The 15031-nt window shown below is 53.7% G+C and overlaps 1 protein-coding gene across 5 annotated transcripts in view; it reads right to left on the bottom strand.

Moving 5' to 3' along the window:
- RTKN (rhotekin) overlaps positions 1-15031 on the bottom strand; it is a 43163-nt gene extending 28132 nt beyond the window's left edge. For 2 of the 5 annotated variants that reach the window (XM_054028887.1, XM_054028888.1), the window contains exon 1: positions 14695-15024. In XM_054028887.1, coding sequence (XP_053884862.1) covers positions 14695-14805 — 111 coding nt within the window. In that variant the 5' untranslated portion in view covers positions 14806-15024. Of the gene's footprint in view, positions 1-14694 lie in introns of all 5 variants that reach the window. The other 3 variants (XM_054028895.1, XM_054028894.1, XM_054028890.1) reach the window with 3 other exon arrangements.

Genomic DNA, 15031 nt, shown 5'->3' with positions numbered 1-15031 from the left:
CTCTCAGGAATAATAATAATAATTTGAGATATCCTATCTCCTAGAACCAGAAGGGACCTTGAAAGTTCACTGAGTCCAGCCCCCTGCCTTCACTAGCAGAACCAAGTACTGATTTTTGCCCCAGATCCCCCAGTGCCCCCCCCGGATTGAACTCACAACCCTGGGTTTAGCAGGCCAATGCTCAAACCACTGAGCTATCCCTCCCCCATGGTCTAACTAATTAGTTCTGCCATAAGGGCAGGGGGACCTGTCTGTCCCTGAAACGGTGGGGGCGAGGGACCTGTCTGGTTTTAAGATTAAGTTAGACAAGTTTATGGAGGGAATGGTTTAATGGTAAAACATATTAGCTGAGGAATACCAAACAATGGTAGGCAAACAGTATAATGGCTAACAAGGGTTAGGCTGGAGACTCTTGCCTACATGCTCGGGGTTTTCCTGATCGCCATATTTGGGGTCGGGAAGGAATTTTCCTCCAGGGTAGACTGGCTGAGCCTCTGGAGGTTTTTCGCCTTCCTCCGCAGCATGGGGCAGGGATCTCTAGCAGGAGGGTTCTCTGCCAATTGAAGTCACTAAGCCACAGGATTTGGCGACTTCAACGGCAGAGTCCAGGGAAGGGGTAGGGACGGTTTTGTGGCCTGCAGCATGCAGGGGGTCAGACCAGATGATCATAATGGTCCCTTCTGAGCTTAAAGTCTATGAGTCTATGAGACTGGATTTAGTGACCTCTCCAGGTCCCTGCCAGTCCTACGATTCTATGAACACACACAGCCAGTGGGGCTGGGCTGGGCCGGGCCTGGGCCAAGCCGACGGGCAGCGGTGGCACTAGGCGTAAGCACACTAAGCAATTGCTTAGGGCCCCGAGCCGCTCGCAGGCTAGCGAACAGGAGCAGCTAACGGGGAGTTTTGCAAAGGAGTTAAGAGGAGCAGCGTGGCGGGGGGGTGGGGGCGAGGTACAACTTACTGGTCTTTAAACTTAAAAGCCAAAAACACCCCGCTACAAACAAAACAAAGGAACGAGGTGCAGGAGTGAAAAGAGAATGCAGGCAGAAGTCCAGCAACACAGTGGGGGCTACCCAGTTTATTGCACCCAATGCAGCATGTCAGATTACCTGCCCTGTGGGCGGGTGGCGTATGTGTGCGTGTGGTGCAAGGAGCTCCTGGCCCTCAGAGACCACGTACGGACTTTGGAGACCAGAGTGGCTAAACGGGAAGCTAAGGGAGACAGAGAGGTACATAGATGAGACTTTCTGGGACACCGTAGAATGGTCCCACCCCCGGTCTGACAGCCTCTGTGCTGTTGAGGAGGATGAAAGTCTCAGGGAAGGAGAACATCCAACAAGAGCAGAGGGATACGATCGAGGTACATGTAGGTACCAATGACATAGGGAAGGATAGGAGAGAGGTCCTAGAGGCCAATTTTAGGCTGCTAGGTAAGAGATTGATGTCCAGGACCTCCATGGTAGCATTCTCTTAAATGCTTCCAGTTCCACGCGCAGGGCCAGTTAGACAGGCAGAACTGCAGGGTCTCAATGCATGGATGAGACAATGGTGTAGGGAGGAGGGGTTTAGATTTATTAGGAACTGGGGAAACTTTTGGAAAGGGGGAGCCTATACAGGAAGGATGGGCTCCACCTAAACCAAAATGGAACCAGATTGCAGGCACTTAGTTTAAAAACTGCTCTACGGTCTTTTTAACGTTAAGGGCTGGGGGGAAAGCCGACCGGTGCGGAGGAGCACGTGGTTCAGACAGAGACATTCCTTGGGGAAGATCTATTAATGGAGATTCTCTATGTCCTAGTAAGGAGGAGAGGAGGGAAGATGATAAAATACGGGTAGAATCTGATGAGAAACAGTCAAATGAAAGTATCAAAGGGGGAGCCGTGTTAGTCTGGGTCTGTAAAAAGCAATAGAGAGTCCTGTGGTACCTTTAAGACTAACAGATGTATTGGAGCCTAAGCTTTCGTGGGTGAATGCCCACTTCGTCGGATGCATGAAAAATGAAAGAAAGTCCCGTTCAATTACATCATGTCATGGCAGACAGCTAAAAAGTGACAAGTTTTTAAAGTGCTTATATACCAATGCTAGGAGTCTAAATAATAAGAGGGGTGAACTAGAGTGCCTTGTATTAAGTGAGGATATTGATATAACGGGCATCACAGCAACTTGGTGGAATGAGGATAATCAATGGACACAGTAATACCAGGGGACAAAATATATTGAAAGGACAGAACAGGTCGTGCTGGTGTGTGTGTGTGTGGGGGGGGGGCACTATACCAGAAAGAAAGCGTAGAATCAAATGAAGTAAAAACCTTAAATGAACCAAACTGTACCATAGAATCTCTATGGATAGTAATTCCATGCTCGAATAATAATAATATAGCAGTAGGGATATATACCACCTAACCAGGATGGTGATAATGACTGTCAAATGCTCAGAGAGCTTAGAAAGGCTATTAAAATAAAAAAAAAAAATCAATAATAATGGGGGATTTCAACTATCCCCATATTGACTGGGTACATTTCACCTCAGGACGGGATGCAGAGATAAAGTTTCTTGACACCTTAAATGATTGCTTCTTGGAGCAGCCAGTCCTGGAACCCACAAGAGGACAGAACAGGAGTACTTGTGGCACCTTAGAGACTAACAAATTTATTAGAGCATAAGCTTTCGTGGACTACAGCCCACTTCTTCGGATGCATATAGAGTGGAACATATATTGAGGAGATATATATATTTAGTCCTAAGTGGAGCACAGGATCTGGTCCAAGAGATGAATATAATAATAATAATAATTTAATATATGGAGATATACCTATTTCATAGAACTGGAAGGGACCTTGAAAGGTCATTGAGTCCAGCCCCCTGCCTTCACTAGCAGGACCAAGTACTGATTTTGCCCCAGATCCCTAAGTACCCCCCTCAAGGATTGAACTCACAACCCTGGGTTTAGCAGGTCAATGCTCAAACCACTGAGCTGTCCCTCCCCCCATACGGCTAGACCACTTGGTAATAGTGACCATAATATTATTAAATTTAACATCCTTGTGGCAGGAAAGCCACCACAGCAGCCTGTCACGGAGTATTGGGGGACTCAGGGCCCTGCACCCCCGGCTTCCTGCGATTCACCATGACTCTCAGCCAGCCAGTAAAGCAGGTTTATTTGGATGACAGGAATACAGTCCAAGACAGGTCTTGCAGGCACAGACAACAGGGCCCCCCTCAGTTAGGTCCAGCTTGGGGTCCCAGGGCATGCCAGCCCACCCCCCTTTGGGGGGTCAGAGCCATCTCTGCCTCCCAGCCATCTCTCCAGCCTCCCTCCAGCCTGCCTCCAGCCCTCTGCTTTCAGCGACCCCTCCCACAGCCTTTGTTCAGTTTCCCGGGCTAAGGAGTCGCCTCGCCTTCAACCCCTTCCTGGGTTCTCATGTTACACACTCAGGTATGCGCCCTCGGGCAGATCCCATCCTACAATGCAGACTATCCCAGCACACTCCCCTGTCAGCATTCACAGACCACAGTGAGAACAGGCCCAGTTCCTCACATCTCTCCCCCCTTCGAGACCGAACTGAGCAGGGTCACTTTAGCCAGTGACTCGGGGAAGTTCGAACCTACCCCCGTTCCCATGGATGCCCCCGCATCCCTCCCATTCCTTGGTGAGAATTACACCAGGCCCCTCCAGTTTCACGCTCCCCCTTAGGTTGGGGGTGCTTGATGGCATTCGAAGTTCGCATGTGGGAAGGTTTATGCGGCCTGCGCCCTTTTCCCACCCCCATACCTCTGGGGCTCCAACTGGGCTGTGGTCTTCTCCCAGCGCTCCAGTCTGGAGGTCTGTGCTTTGGGCTCTCTTGGTTTAGAGCCGCCCTTTTTACCTTGGCCACCCTCCGAAAAGGCTCCTCTATGCTGGGCAAGGGTCCTAAAGCTGTTTTCCCCTTGTCCCAGGCCTTCCTCCCCCTCTGACAGGGGTCACAGGATCTGCAGTACTGTCGGACAGTAACAAAGACCCCAGGCCAGTAAAAGCTCCGTAGCAGCCTCTGCTGGGTACGCCAGGTTCCCTGGTGCCCTGAGAGGGGAATGTCATGGGCCCGGCCCAGCAGCTGGCGGCGATACTTCTGGGGTACCACCAGCTGCCTCCTGATCCCCCCGACTCCATTTTCCCTGGGGGAGCCCATTCTCGGTACAGGAACCCCTTCTCCCACAGGAATCCTTTCCGGCCACCTCGTCCCATGGTCTGTACCGCATTGAGGTCGGCCAGGTCCCTTATCTTCCGCAAGGAGGGATCTCTCTGTAACTCGGCCTGGAACTCAGCAGCTGGGACGGGGATGGCCACCTGCTCTTTCTCGCCCGCTGGGTCCGAAGCTGCAGCCTCCCTGAGCCGCGTCCCTGGGCGTTCCCTCCCCACCAGGTTAGGGTCCCGCGCCTCAGGCAAGGCACCCCCCCCAAGGCCAGGGCGCAGTGCCCCTCGCCGGCTCTGACCGCGGGTCACAACTAAGGCGGTCTGGGGGCTGCTGGGCCAGTCCTCTAGGTCCCCCCCATCAACACCTCAGTGGGCAAATGGTGGTGCACTCCCACGTCCTTGGGGCCCTCCTTGGCCCCCCATTTCAGGTGTACCCTCGCTACGGGAACCTTGAAGGGGTCCCGCCCACCCCGGTCAGGGTCAGGAAGGTGTTGGGCACCACCCGATCTGGGGCCACCACCTCGGGCCAGGCCAGTGTCACCTCTGCGCCCGTGTCCCAGTAACCATAAACTTCCTTCCCATCCACCTCCAGGGGAACAAGGCACTCGCTCCGCAGGGACAGCCCCGCGCCAACCCTGTAAACGGAGAACTTTGAATCCGGAGCATCTGGCCCCCCAGAGAAGCTAGCCTGGGGCTCTCCTCCCTCCTTAGCAGGTGGTACCCTGCCAGCCCCCCTTCCCTGGGAATGCTGCCTCTCACCGGGCTGGGTCTCTACCCAGTCAACCCTCTGTGGGTTCGGCCTGCTCAGTCTGTCCCTGAGCCTGGGGCACTGGGCCCGTATGTGGCCCTTTTGGCCACAGTGGTAGCAGCCCATGTCCCATGGGTCCCCTTGAGTGGGTCGGATGGTCCTGATGCCGGATGTTCCCCTCTGATGGGGTTTTTCTGTATTTTCCCACGGGGAGGTCCCATGGTGACTCTCTCTCTGCGTTGTGGTGGGATTGCTCCTTTGGGACTCCTCCCTTTTATCTCCTGACCGGCTCTTTACGAACTCATCGGCCAGCCGGCCTGCCTGTCGCGGGTTCTCTGGCTTTCTGTCCACCAACCACAGCCCCAGGTCAGATGGGCACCGCTCATACAGTTGCTCCAGTACCAGCAGTTTGACCAGGTCCTCCTTCGTCTGGGCCCCATCAGCCCACTTGCTGGCGTATCCTTCCATGCGGGCGGCTAGTTGTAGATATGAGATCTCAGGGGTTTTATCCTGACTCCGGAACCTTTCCCGGTACATCTCAGGAGTCAGCCCAAACTCTCGTAGCAGGGCCTTTTTGAATAGTTCGTAGTCCCCTTTCTCTGCCTCTTCCAGTTGGCGGTACAATGCCACGGCTTTGGGGTCCAGTAAGGGGGTAAGGACCCGGAGTCTGTCCACGGGATCAACCCGGTGCAGCTCGCAGGCCGTCTCAAAGGCCTCCAGGAAGTCATCCATGTCCTCCCCCTCCTTGTATGGGGCCATGATGCACTTATCAAAGCTCCGTGCAGTCCTGGGTCCCCCCTCACTCACCGCAGCCGGGGGTTCGCTGCCCTTCAATCTCGCCAGTTCCAGGTCATGCTGACGCTGTCTCTCATTCTCCTGTCTCTGTCTCTCTTTCTCCTCCCGTTCATGCTGTCTCTGTCGTTCACGATCCTCCAGCTCTCTCAGTTTTAGCTCTTTCTCCCATTCCAGCCAATTCCGCTCCACGGATGCCGAACGTCGCCGGGAGGATCCTCTGCTGGCCGGTGAGCTTCGCCGGGAGGGTCCCCTGCTGGCCGGGGGGGTCACGGCGCCCTCGGTATTTGCTGGGCTCCTCCCCACCCTTCCCCTAGGCATAGGAAGGAGGGGTCTCGGGAAGCCCTCAGCAGCCGTCTGACCACTCCCAGCTGGGACAGACACTGGTGCCTGCGCTGCATTTGCCAGGCTGCTTCCCGGAGACACAGGGATCAGTTCATTCGCGCGATCTTCCGCCTCCAGCTGGGCAATGAGCTGTTCTTTGGTGAGCCTCCCAATGCGCAGCCGCCTCTGCTTGCACAGCTCCACCAGGTCGCTCTTAAGCCGCTTGGCATACATCTTCCTGCTGGCCACTCACCGGCCTGTGTGCTCACAGCTCCCCACAGTTCCCAGGGGGACCCCTAGTGTGCCAGCCCTTCTCGAGGTCACCGCCTCTCTGCCAGGGTCAAGCTGCAGACTCCGCCGCCCCTGGGACCACTCGCTGCGATCCCCCCAGGGGACCCTGTTACTGCAAAAGTCCTTCTCGCTGGTCACACACTCCCAGGGGTAATAACCGTCTCTCTCCCACTCTTCAGCCGGCCTGGTCCCCGTCAATCCCCCTTCGTTTTACTGCTCCCCAGTCACTTACTGCAGGAAGCGCCGTCCACGGGGTGCAGTAGATCCCACCTCTGCCACCAGTTGTCGCGGAGTATTGGGGGACTCAGGGCCCTGCACCCCCGGCTTCCTGCGATTCACCATGACTCTCAGCCAGCCAGTAAAGCAGAAGGTTTATTTGGATGACAGGAATACAGTCCAAGACAGGTCTTGCAGGCACAGACAACAGGGCCCCCCTCAGTTAGGTCCAGCTTGGGGTCCCAGGGCATGCCAGCCCACCCCCCTTTGGGGGATCAGAGCCATCTCTGCCTCCCAGCCATCTCTCCAGCCTCCCTCCAGCCCTCTGCTTTCAGCGACCCCTCCCACAGCCTTTGTTCAGTTTCCCGGGCTAAGGAGTCGCCTCGCCTTCAACCCCTTCCTGGGTTCTCATGTTACACACTCAGGTATGCGCCCTCGGGCAGATCCCATCCTACAATGCAGACTATCCCAGCACACTCCCCTGTCAGCATTCACAGACCACAGTGAGAACAGGCCCAGTTCGTCACACAGCCCAACACGGTAGCTTTTAATTTCAGAAAGGGGAACTACACAAAAATGAGGAAGTTAGTTAAACAGAAATGAAAAGGTACAGCGCCAAAAGTGAAATCCCTGCAAGCTGCATGGAAACTTTTTAAAGACACCATAATAGTGGCTCAACATAAATGTATCCCCCCAAATTAAAAAAAAAAACACAGAGAGCGCCAAAAGAGCCACTGTGGCTAAACAACAAAGTAGAAGAAGCAGTGAGAGGCAAGAAGGCATCCTTTAAAAAGTGGAAGTTAAATCCTAGTGAGGAAAATAGAAAGGAGCATAAACTTTGGCAAATGAAGTGTAAAAATACAATTACAAAGGCCAAAAAAGAATTTGAAGAACAGCTAGCCAAAGACTCCAAAAGTAATAGCAACATTTTTTTTAAAGTACATCAGAAGCAGGAAGCCTGTTAAACAATCAGTGGGGCCACTGGACGAGATAGAGATGCTAAAGGAGCACTCAAGGAAGATAAGGCCATTGCAGAGAAACTAAATGAATTCTTTGCATCGGTCTTCACGGCTGAGGATGTGAGGGAGATTCCCACACCTGAGCCATTCTTTTTAGGTGACAAATCTGAGGAACTGTCCCAAATTGAGGTGTCATTGGAGGAGGTCCTGAAACAAATTGATAAACTAAACAGTAATAAGTCATCAGGACCAGATGGTATCACCCAAGAGTTCTGAAGAAACTCAAATGTGAAATTGCAGAACTACTAACTGTCATCTGTAACTTATCATTTAAATCAGCTTCTGTACCAAATGACTGGATAGCTAATATGACGCCAATTTTTAAAAGGGCTCCAGAGGTGATCCCGGCTATTACAGGCCAGTAAACCTGACTTCAGTACCCAGCAAACTGGTTGAAACTATAGTAAAGAACAAAATTGTCAGACACATAGATGAACGTAATTTGTTGGGGAAGAGTCAACATGGTTTTGGTAAAGGGCAATCATGCCTCACCAATCTACTAGAATTCTTTGAGGGGGTCAACAAGCATGTGGACAAGGGGGATCCAGTGAATATAGTGTACTTAGATTTTCAGAAAGACAAGGTCCCTCACCAAAGGCTCTTAAGCAAAGTAAGCTGCCGTGGGATAAGAGGGAAGGTGCTCTCATGGATTGGTAACTGGATAAAAGATAGAAAACAAAGGATAGGTATAAATGGTCAGTTTTCAGACAGGAGAGAGGTAAATAGTGGTGTCCCCCAGTCGTCTGTACTATGACCAGTCCTATGCAACATATTCATAAATGATCTGGAAAAAGGAGTAAACAGTGAGGTGGCAAAATTTGACGAGGATACAAAATTACTCAAGATAGTTAAGACCCAGGCAGACTGCGAAGAGCTACAAAAAGATCTCTCAGAACTGGGTGACTGGGCAATGAAATGGCAGATGAAATTCAATGTCGATAAATGCAAAGTAATGCACATTGGAAACATAATCCCAACTATACATATAACATGATGGGGTCTAAAATAGCTGTTACCACCCAAGAAAGAAATCTTAGCGTCATTGTGGAGAGTTCTCTGAAAACATCCACTCAATATACAGCGGCAGTCAAAAAAGCGAACAGAATGTTGGGAATAATTAAGAAAGGGATCCATAATAAGACAGAAAATATCATATTGCCTCTATATAAAGCCATGGGACACCCACACCTTGAATACTGTGTGCAGATCTGGTCACCCCATCTCAAAAAAAGATATATTGGAATTGGAAAAGGTTCAAAAAAGGGCAACAAAAATGATTAAGGGTATGGAACAATTAGAGGAGAGATTAATAAGACTTGGACTTTTCAGCTTGGAAAAGAGATGGCTATGGGGGAATATGATAGAGGTCTATAAAATCATGATTGGTGTGGAGAAAGTAAATAAGGAAGTGTTATTTATTCCTTGTCAGAACACAAGAACTAGGGGTCACCAAATGAAATTAATAGGCAGCAGGTTTAAAACAAACAAAAGGAAGTATTTCTTCACATAACGCACAGTCAACCTGTGGAACTCCTTGCCAGAGGATGTTGTGAAGGCCAAGACTATAACAGGGTTCAAAAAAGAACTAGATAAGTTCATGGAGGATAGGTCCATCAATGGCTACTAGCCAGGATGGGCAGGGATGGTGTCCCAAGCCTCTGTTTGCCAGAAGCTGGGAATGGGCGACAGGGGATGGATCACTTGATGATTCCCTGTTCTGTTCATTCCCTCTGGGGCACCTGGCATTGGCCACTGTCGATAGACAGGATACTGGGCTAGATTGACCATTGGTCTGATCCAGCATAGCCATTCGTATGAGGGGGGCCTGATTTAGTGTTACCCCCAAAATACAGTTTGTCTGATTGACCGTGGACATTTAATGACTTCTCAATGGGGTGGGCTGAGCGGGAGTGTTGGGCTGGGCTGTTTTCTGGTTTGTGGAAATACTACAAGTGTTTTTAGGGGGTGGGTGCAGGGTCAAGTACCCCCTGGTACTGGGGGCAGGCCAGGGTTGGCTGGCAGGGAACAAGGCAAGGGTAGTGACATTAGCAGGGGACTGCTGGGGTCAGGTGAGAGCAAGGCTGCAGCTGGGGGACTGGGGGGGGGGGGGGGGGGAGGATGACCAGACAGCAAATGTGAAAAATGGGGATGGGGGGGGGGTAATAGGAGCCTATATAAGAATAAGACCCAAAAATCAGAACTGTCCCTATAAGGGGGAGGGATAGCTCAATGGTTTGAGCATTAGCCTGCTAAACCCCGGGTTGCAAGTTCAATCCTTGTGGAGGCCATTTAGGAATCTGGGGCAAAAAAAAAAAAAAAAAAAAATCTGTCTGGGGATTGGTCCTGCTTTGAGCAGGGGGTTGGACTAGATACTGCCTGAGGTCACTTCCAATCCTGATATTCTATGAAAATCAGGACATCTAGTCACCCAGGGGGTGCATTAGCCGTCAGAAGTGCCAGTCCCAGCTTTGCCCTAGGCAGTAGGGCGGGAATTCCCAGCTCCAGGAGAGAATCGGGCCTTTGTTCCACCTGCTGCCAGGTACAGCTCCCCTGGAGGAGGAGCTTGAGTTAACCCTTTCCACACACAGGGCTGGGCACATGCTAGACTGTCTGGGGACCCAGCACCATGGCCCAGGGGATGCAGCAAGTCCCTAGTCTCTCTCCTGCCCCTTCTGCAAGGGGAGCAGGGAGTGGGCAGGTGACTCAGTGCCTAGTCTACAGTAAGAAATTAGGTCGGTTTAACTCCATCACTGAGGGGTGGGGAAATCCCCAAGCAGTGTAATTCGGCCAGCCTGAGTCTCCTGGGTGGATGGAAGAATTTGGCCAGTGGTGGATTAACTGCGCCCACAGGAGAGCCCCTCCTTCCCCACAGCACAGGCAGCGCCACACTGACGCGCTGCAGCATCTTAAGGGTGGACCAGGCCTCGCTGCCCGTGCTGGCAGACGGCTGCTCCCATCCCCGAGCACCGACGGGGCTGGGCGACGAGTGGGCCCTGTAAGCAGCCCCTTCATAGATTCATAGATTCTAGGACTGGAAGGGACCTCGAGAGGTCATCGAGTCCAGTCCCCTGCCCGCATGGCAGGACCAAATACTGCCTAGACCATCCCTAATAGACATTTATCTAACCTACTCTTAAATATCTCCAGAGACGGAGATTCCACAACCTCCCTAGGCAATTTGTTCCAGTGTTTAACCACCCTGACAGTTAGGAACTTTTTCCTAATGTCCAATCTAAACCTCCCTTGCTGCAGTTTAAACCCATTGTTTCTGGTTCTATCCTTAGAGGCTAAGGTGAACAAGTTCTCTCCCTCCTCCTTATGACACCCTTTTATATACCTGAAAACTGCTATCATGTCCCCTCTCAGTCTTCTCTTTTCCAAACTAAACAAACCCAATTCTTTCAGCCTTCCTTCATAGGTCATGTTCTCAAGACCTTTAATCATTCTTGTTGCTCTTCTTTGGACCCTTTCCAGTTTCTCCACATCTTTTTTAAAATGCGGCGCCCAGAACTGGACACAATACTCCAGCTGAGGCCTAACCAGAGCAGAGTAGAGCGGAAGAATGACTTCTCGTGTCTTGCTCACAACACACCTGTTAATGCATCCCAGAATCATGTTTGCTTTTTTTGCAACAGCATCACACTGTTGACTCATATTTAGCTTGTGGTCCACTATAACCCCTAGATCCCTTTCTGCCGTACTCCTTCCTAGACAGTCTTTTCCCATTCTGTATGTGTGAAATTGATTTTTCCTTCCTAAGTGGAGCACTTTGCATTTGTCTTTGTTAAACTTCATCCTGTTTAACTCAGACCATTTCTCCAATTTGTCCAGATCATTTTGAATTATGACCCTGTCCTCCAAAGTAGTTGCAATCCCTCCCAGTTTGGTATCATCCGCAAACTTAATAAGCGTACTTTCTATGCCAATATCTAAGTCGTTGATGAAGATATTGAACAGAGCCGGTCCCAAAACAGACCCCTGCGGAACCCCACTCGTTACGCCTTTCCAGCAGGATTGGGAACCATTAATAACAACTCTCTGAGTACGGTTATCCAGCCAGTTATGCACCCACCTTATAGTAGCCCCATCTAATTTGTATTTGCCTAGTTTATCGATAAGAATATCATGCGAGACCGTATCAAATGCCTTACTAAAGTCTAGGTATACCACATCCACCGCTTCACCCTTATCCACAAGGCTCGTTATCCTATCAAAGAAAGCTATCAGATTGGTTTGACATGATTTGTTCTTCACAAATCCATGCTGGCTATTCCCTATCACCTTACCACCTTCCAAGTGTTGGCAGACGATTTCCTTAATTACTTGCTCCATTATCTTCCCTGGCACAGAAGTTAAACTAACTGGTCTGTAGTTACCTGGGTTGTTTTTATTTCCCTTTTTATAGATGGGCACTATATTTGCCCTTTTCCAGTCTTCTGGAATCTCTCCCGTCTCCCATGACTTTCCAAAGATAATAGCTAGAGGCTCAGATACCTCCTCTATTAGCTCCTTGAGTATTCTAGGATGCATTTCATCAGGCCCGGGTGACTTGCAGGCATCTAACTTTTCTAAGTGATGTTTAACTTGTTCTTTTTTTTATTTTATCCGCTAAACCTACCCCCTTCCCATTAGCATTCACTATGTTAGGCATTCCTTCAGACTTCTCGGTGAAGACCGAAACAAAGAAGTCATTAAGCATCTCTGCCATTTCCAAGTTTCCTGTTACTGTTTCTCCCTCTTCACTAAGCAGTGGGCCTACCCTGTCTTTGGTCTTCCTCTTGCTTCTAATGTATTGATAAAAAGTCTTCTTGTTTCCTTTTATTCCCGTTACTTCTGCCGCGCACAGAGCCTGGCCACCCCTGGACCCTCCTCAAGGAGAGGCAGGCAGTGCCCTGGCGTGCGGGGAGCAGACAGTCAGATGCTCGGTGCCCACGGCCCAGCTGGGAGCTAGAGGAGCCGGTGGGGGTCCCACAGGCACTTCCTGGGGCACATACTTTCCCTAAGAGGGATGGGAAGGAGGAGGGCAGAGGGCTCCCCCCCAGCTGTAACGCTTCTGCCGATGACCCTGCACCCCACAGGGCCGGCCGACACTCAGAGGGAACGAGGACGCGCTGCAGCCGGGCACAGGGTGGGCACGAACTCCTCATCTGCGGGCCCACCAGCGGCGCTGGAGAGACGATGCAGGGCAGGAACCCGGGCTAGGGGCATTGCCAGAGTCTCCCTGCGGGACCAGAGCCTGCCATGTGGGGGTGGATTTCTCAGCATGACTCGCAGGCAAGACTCAGCTCTGAGCCGCCCCCAGCCACAGCCAGTCCAGGCCTGGCTTCCCCGAGAGTTGTGCTGGGTGGGGCAGGCGAGCCCCATGCCCCAGGGGGCAGTGCCCTGTGCTGCCATGCAGGGAGCTGGTGGGGGGGGGGATGCAGAGCCAGGCCTGGGCCCCCCACTGGGGCCCAGGTTTCAGTCCTAGATCTTGCCCCCGGTGCTGGGCACGCTGAGTGCCCCGTGTAACACCAACAGGCCGGGAACCCCACCAGCCAGAGGCCATCCCCAGCTGCCCCCAAGAACCCTGGCCCCCCACCCACCCCCAGAGTCACTGACCAGGCCCGGCAGGGAGGAGGCGGGTTTGAAATCCCACAAGTCCCAGGGAGAGACGGGAGGCCTGGCCTGGCTCCAGCAGAGAGAAGGGGCTCGCCCAGGGTCACACAGCCAGGAGGAAAACCCAGGAGTCCTGACTCCCAGTTCCACCCTCTCCCTCCTAGCAGCCCTCAAACAGCCGCTCAGCTTCACCCCTCACTGTCTGAGAAGGGGCAATGGCAGCACCCTGCCCTACAGGCAGCCACCTCCTTCCACTCCCCCCGGCTGCGGACAGGGGGCACTGCCACCACAGCAGCCCCCCAGCGGGGACCCCAGGCCAGTGACACCCCTTGCCGGGGGGCAGTCCTCTGCCAATCCCCTGCTGGCTTGTTGCCCAGTTAGAACAAGTTAAATGGCCTTGAAGTCAGCGAGAAACCCAGTTTTCCAGTCCCGTGGCCGGCAGCTGCCTGAACATGATCTCAGCAGGGTCTGGCTTGGCCAGCGGGTGGAAGGCCTGGAAGTCCCCGGGTGCTGCAGGGTGGGGGCTCCGGAGGGGGCGCTCTGCTCTCCCCTCAGTGCTGACCCCAATGCTCCAGCAAGGCGCTGAGGGATGGGGGGCCAGCAGGGGGGCCATCTCCTCACAGTCTCGCCACACGCTGTGACCCCAGGCGCCAGGCTACTCGCTCAGCCCTGGAGAGGGTGGGCTAGGGGCTCCTGGGCCAGGGCTGCCTCGGATGGAAAGAGGAGGGTCAGGTGGGGGGATTCGATCCCCCCACTTTAAGCGGTGCTCTACAGACCTGGCTGACCCCTGCAACCCAGCACAGGGAAGGACTGTGCTGCAAGGATGGGAAGCTCCATAGGGGGGCGCTCTCCCTTGGCAGTGCTGACCCCAATGCTCCCATTAGGGGGCTGTAGGGCAGGAGGCTCCATAGGGGGCACTCTCCCCTGGCAGTGCTGACCCCAATGCTCCCATTAGGGGGCTGTGGGGCAGGGGGCTCCATAGGGGGCATTCTCCCCCGACAGTGCTGACTCCAATGCTCCCATTAGGGGGCTGTAGGGCAGGAGGCTCCATAGGGGGCGCTCTCCCTTGGCAGTGCTGACCCCAATGCTCCCATTAGGGGGCTGTAGGGCAGGAGGCTCCATAGGGCGCACTCTCCCCTGGCAGTGCTGACCCCAATGCTCCCATTAGGGGGCTGTGGGGCAGGGGGCTCCATAGGGGGCACTCTCCCCTGGCAGTACTGACCCCAATGCTCCCGTTAGGGGGCTGTGGGGCCGTAACAACATCTGTTCGGGGAGCCCCAAAAGCCCACAGAGAGTCACTCAAAGTTCCCGGGCCCAACACTGCCCAGCCCAGGGAGCCGCCCAGGCCGGGGCAGCACCTGGGGCAGGGGGCGGGCCCCGGACGCAGGTGAGAGCGGAGACCCGGAGGAGGAGGAGCCGGAGACGGGCGAGGCGCAGGGGGAAGCGGGGGGCCCCGGCCGCCGCGGGGTGTTTGGCGGCAGCAGGGGTTCGGGGCTGGCCGGGGGCGGGGGCGCTGCAGGGGGCGGGGGGTTCCTACCTGGGGGGTGTCCCCGAGGAGGCTGAGCCTGAAGTGGCCCCTCCGGATCTCCATCTCCAGGGCTGAGCCCCGCGCCACCGTCACTCGGCTCCGGTGGTTCCGGCAGAACATCCTGGCGCAGCCGGGACCGGCCCGATCCAAACGTCTACGGGGGATCGGAGCCGCAGTGGTCCGGGCTGCAACCCGGCGGGGCGGGGAGCCTGCGGTCCCGGTTCCGATCACCCCGGCCCGGTCCCCACGGGTTCGGTTCCGAGCTCGCTGCCCCCGTACCCCGGTCCAGACCTGCGCGCTCAGTCCCAGTCCCGCTCCCGATTCCCAAGGGGAGTCTCCAAACTTC

The sequence above is a fragment of the Malaclemys terrapin genome, chromosome 5 (genome assembly GCF_027887155.1).
Source record: "Malaclemys terrapin pileata isolate rMalTer1 chromosome 5, rMalTer1.hap1, whole genome shotgun sequence".
Lineage (NCBI taxonomy): Eukaryota > Metazoa > Chordata > Testudines > Emydidae > Malaclemys > Malaclemys terrapin.
This window is presented reverse-complemented; position numbering and strand designations above follow the sequence as displayed.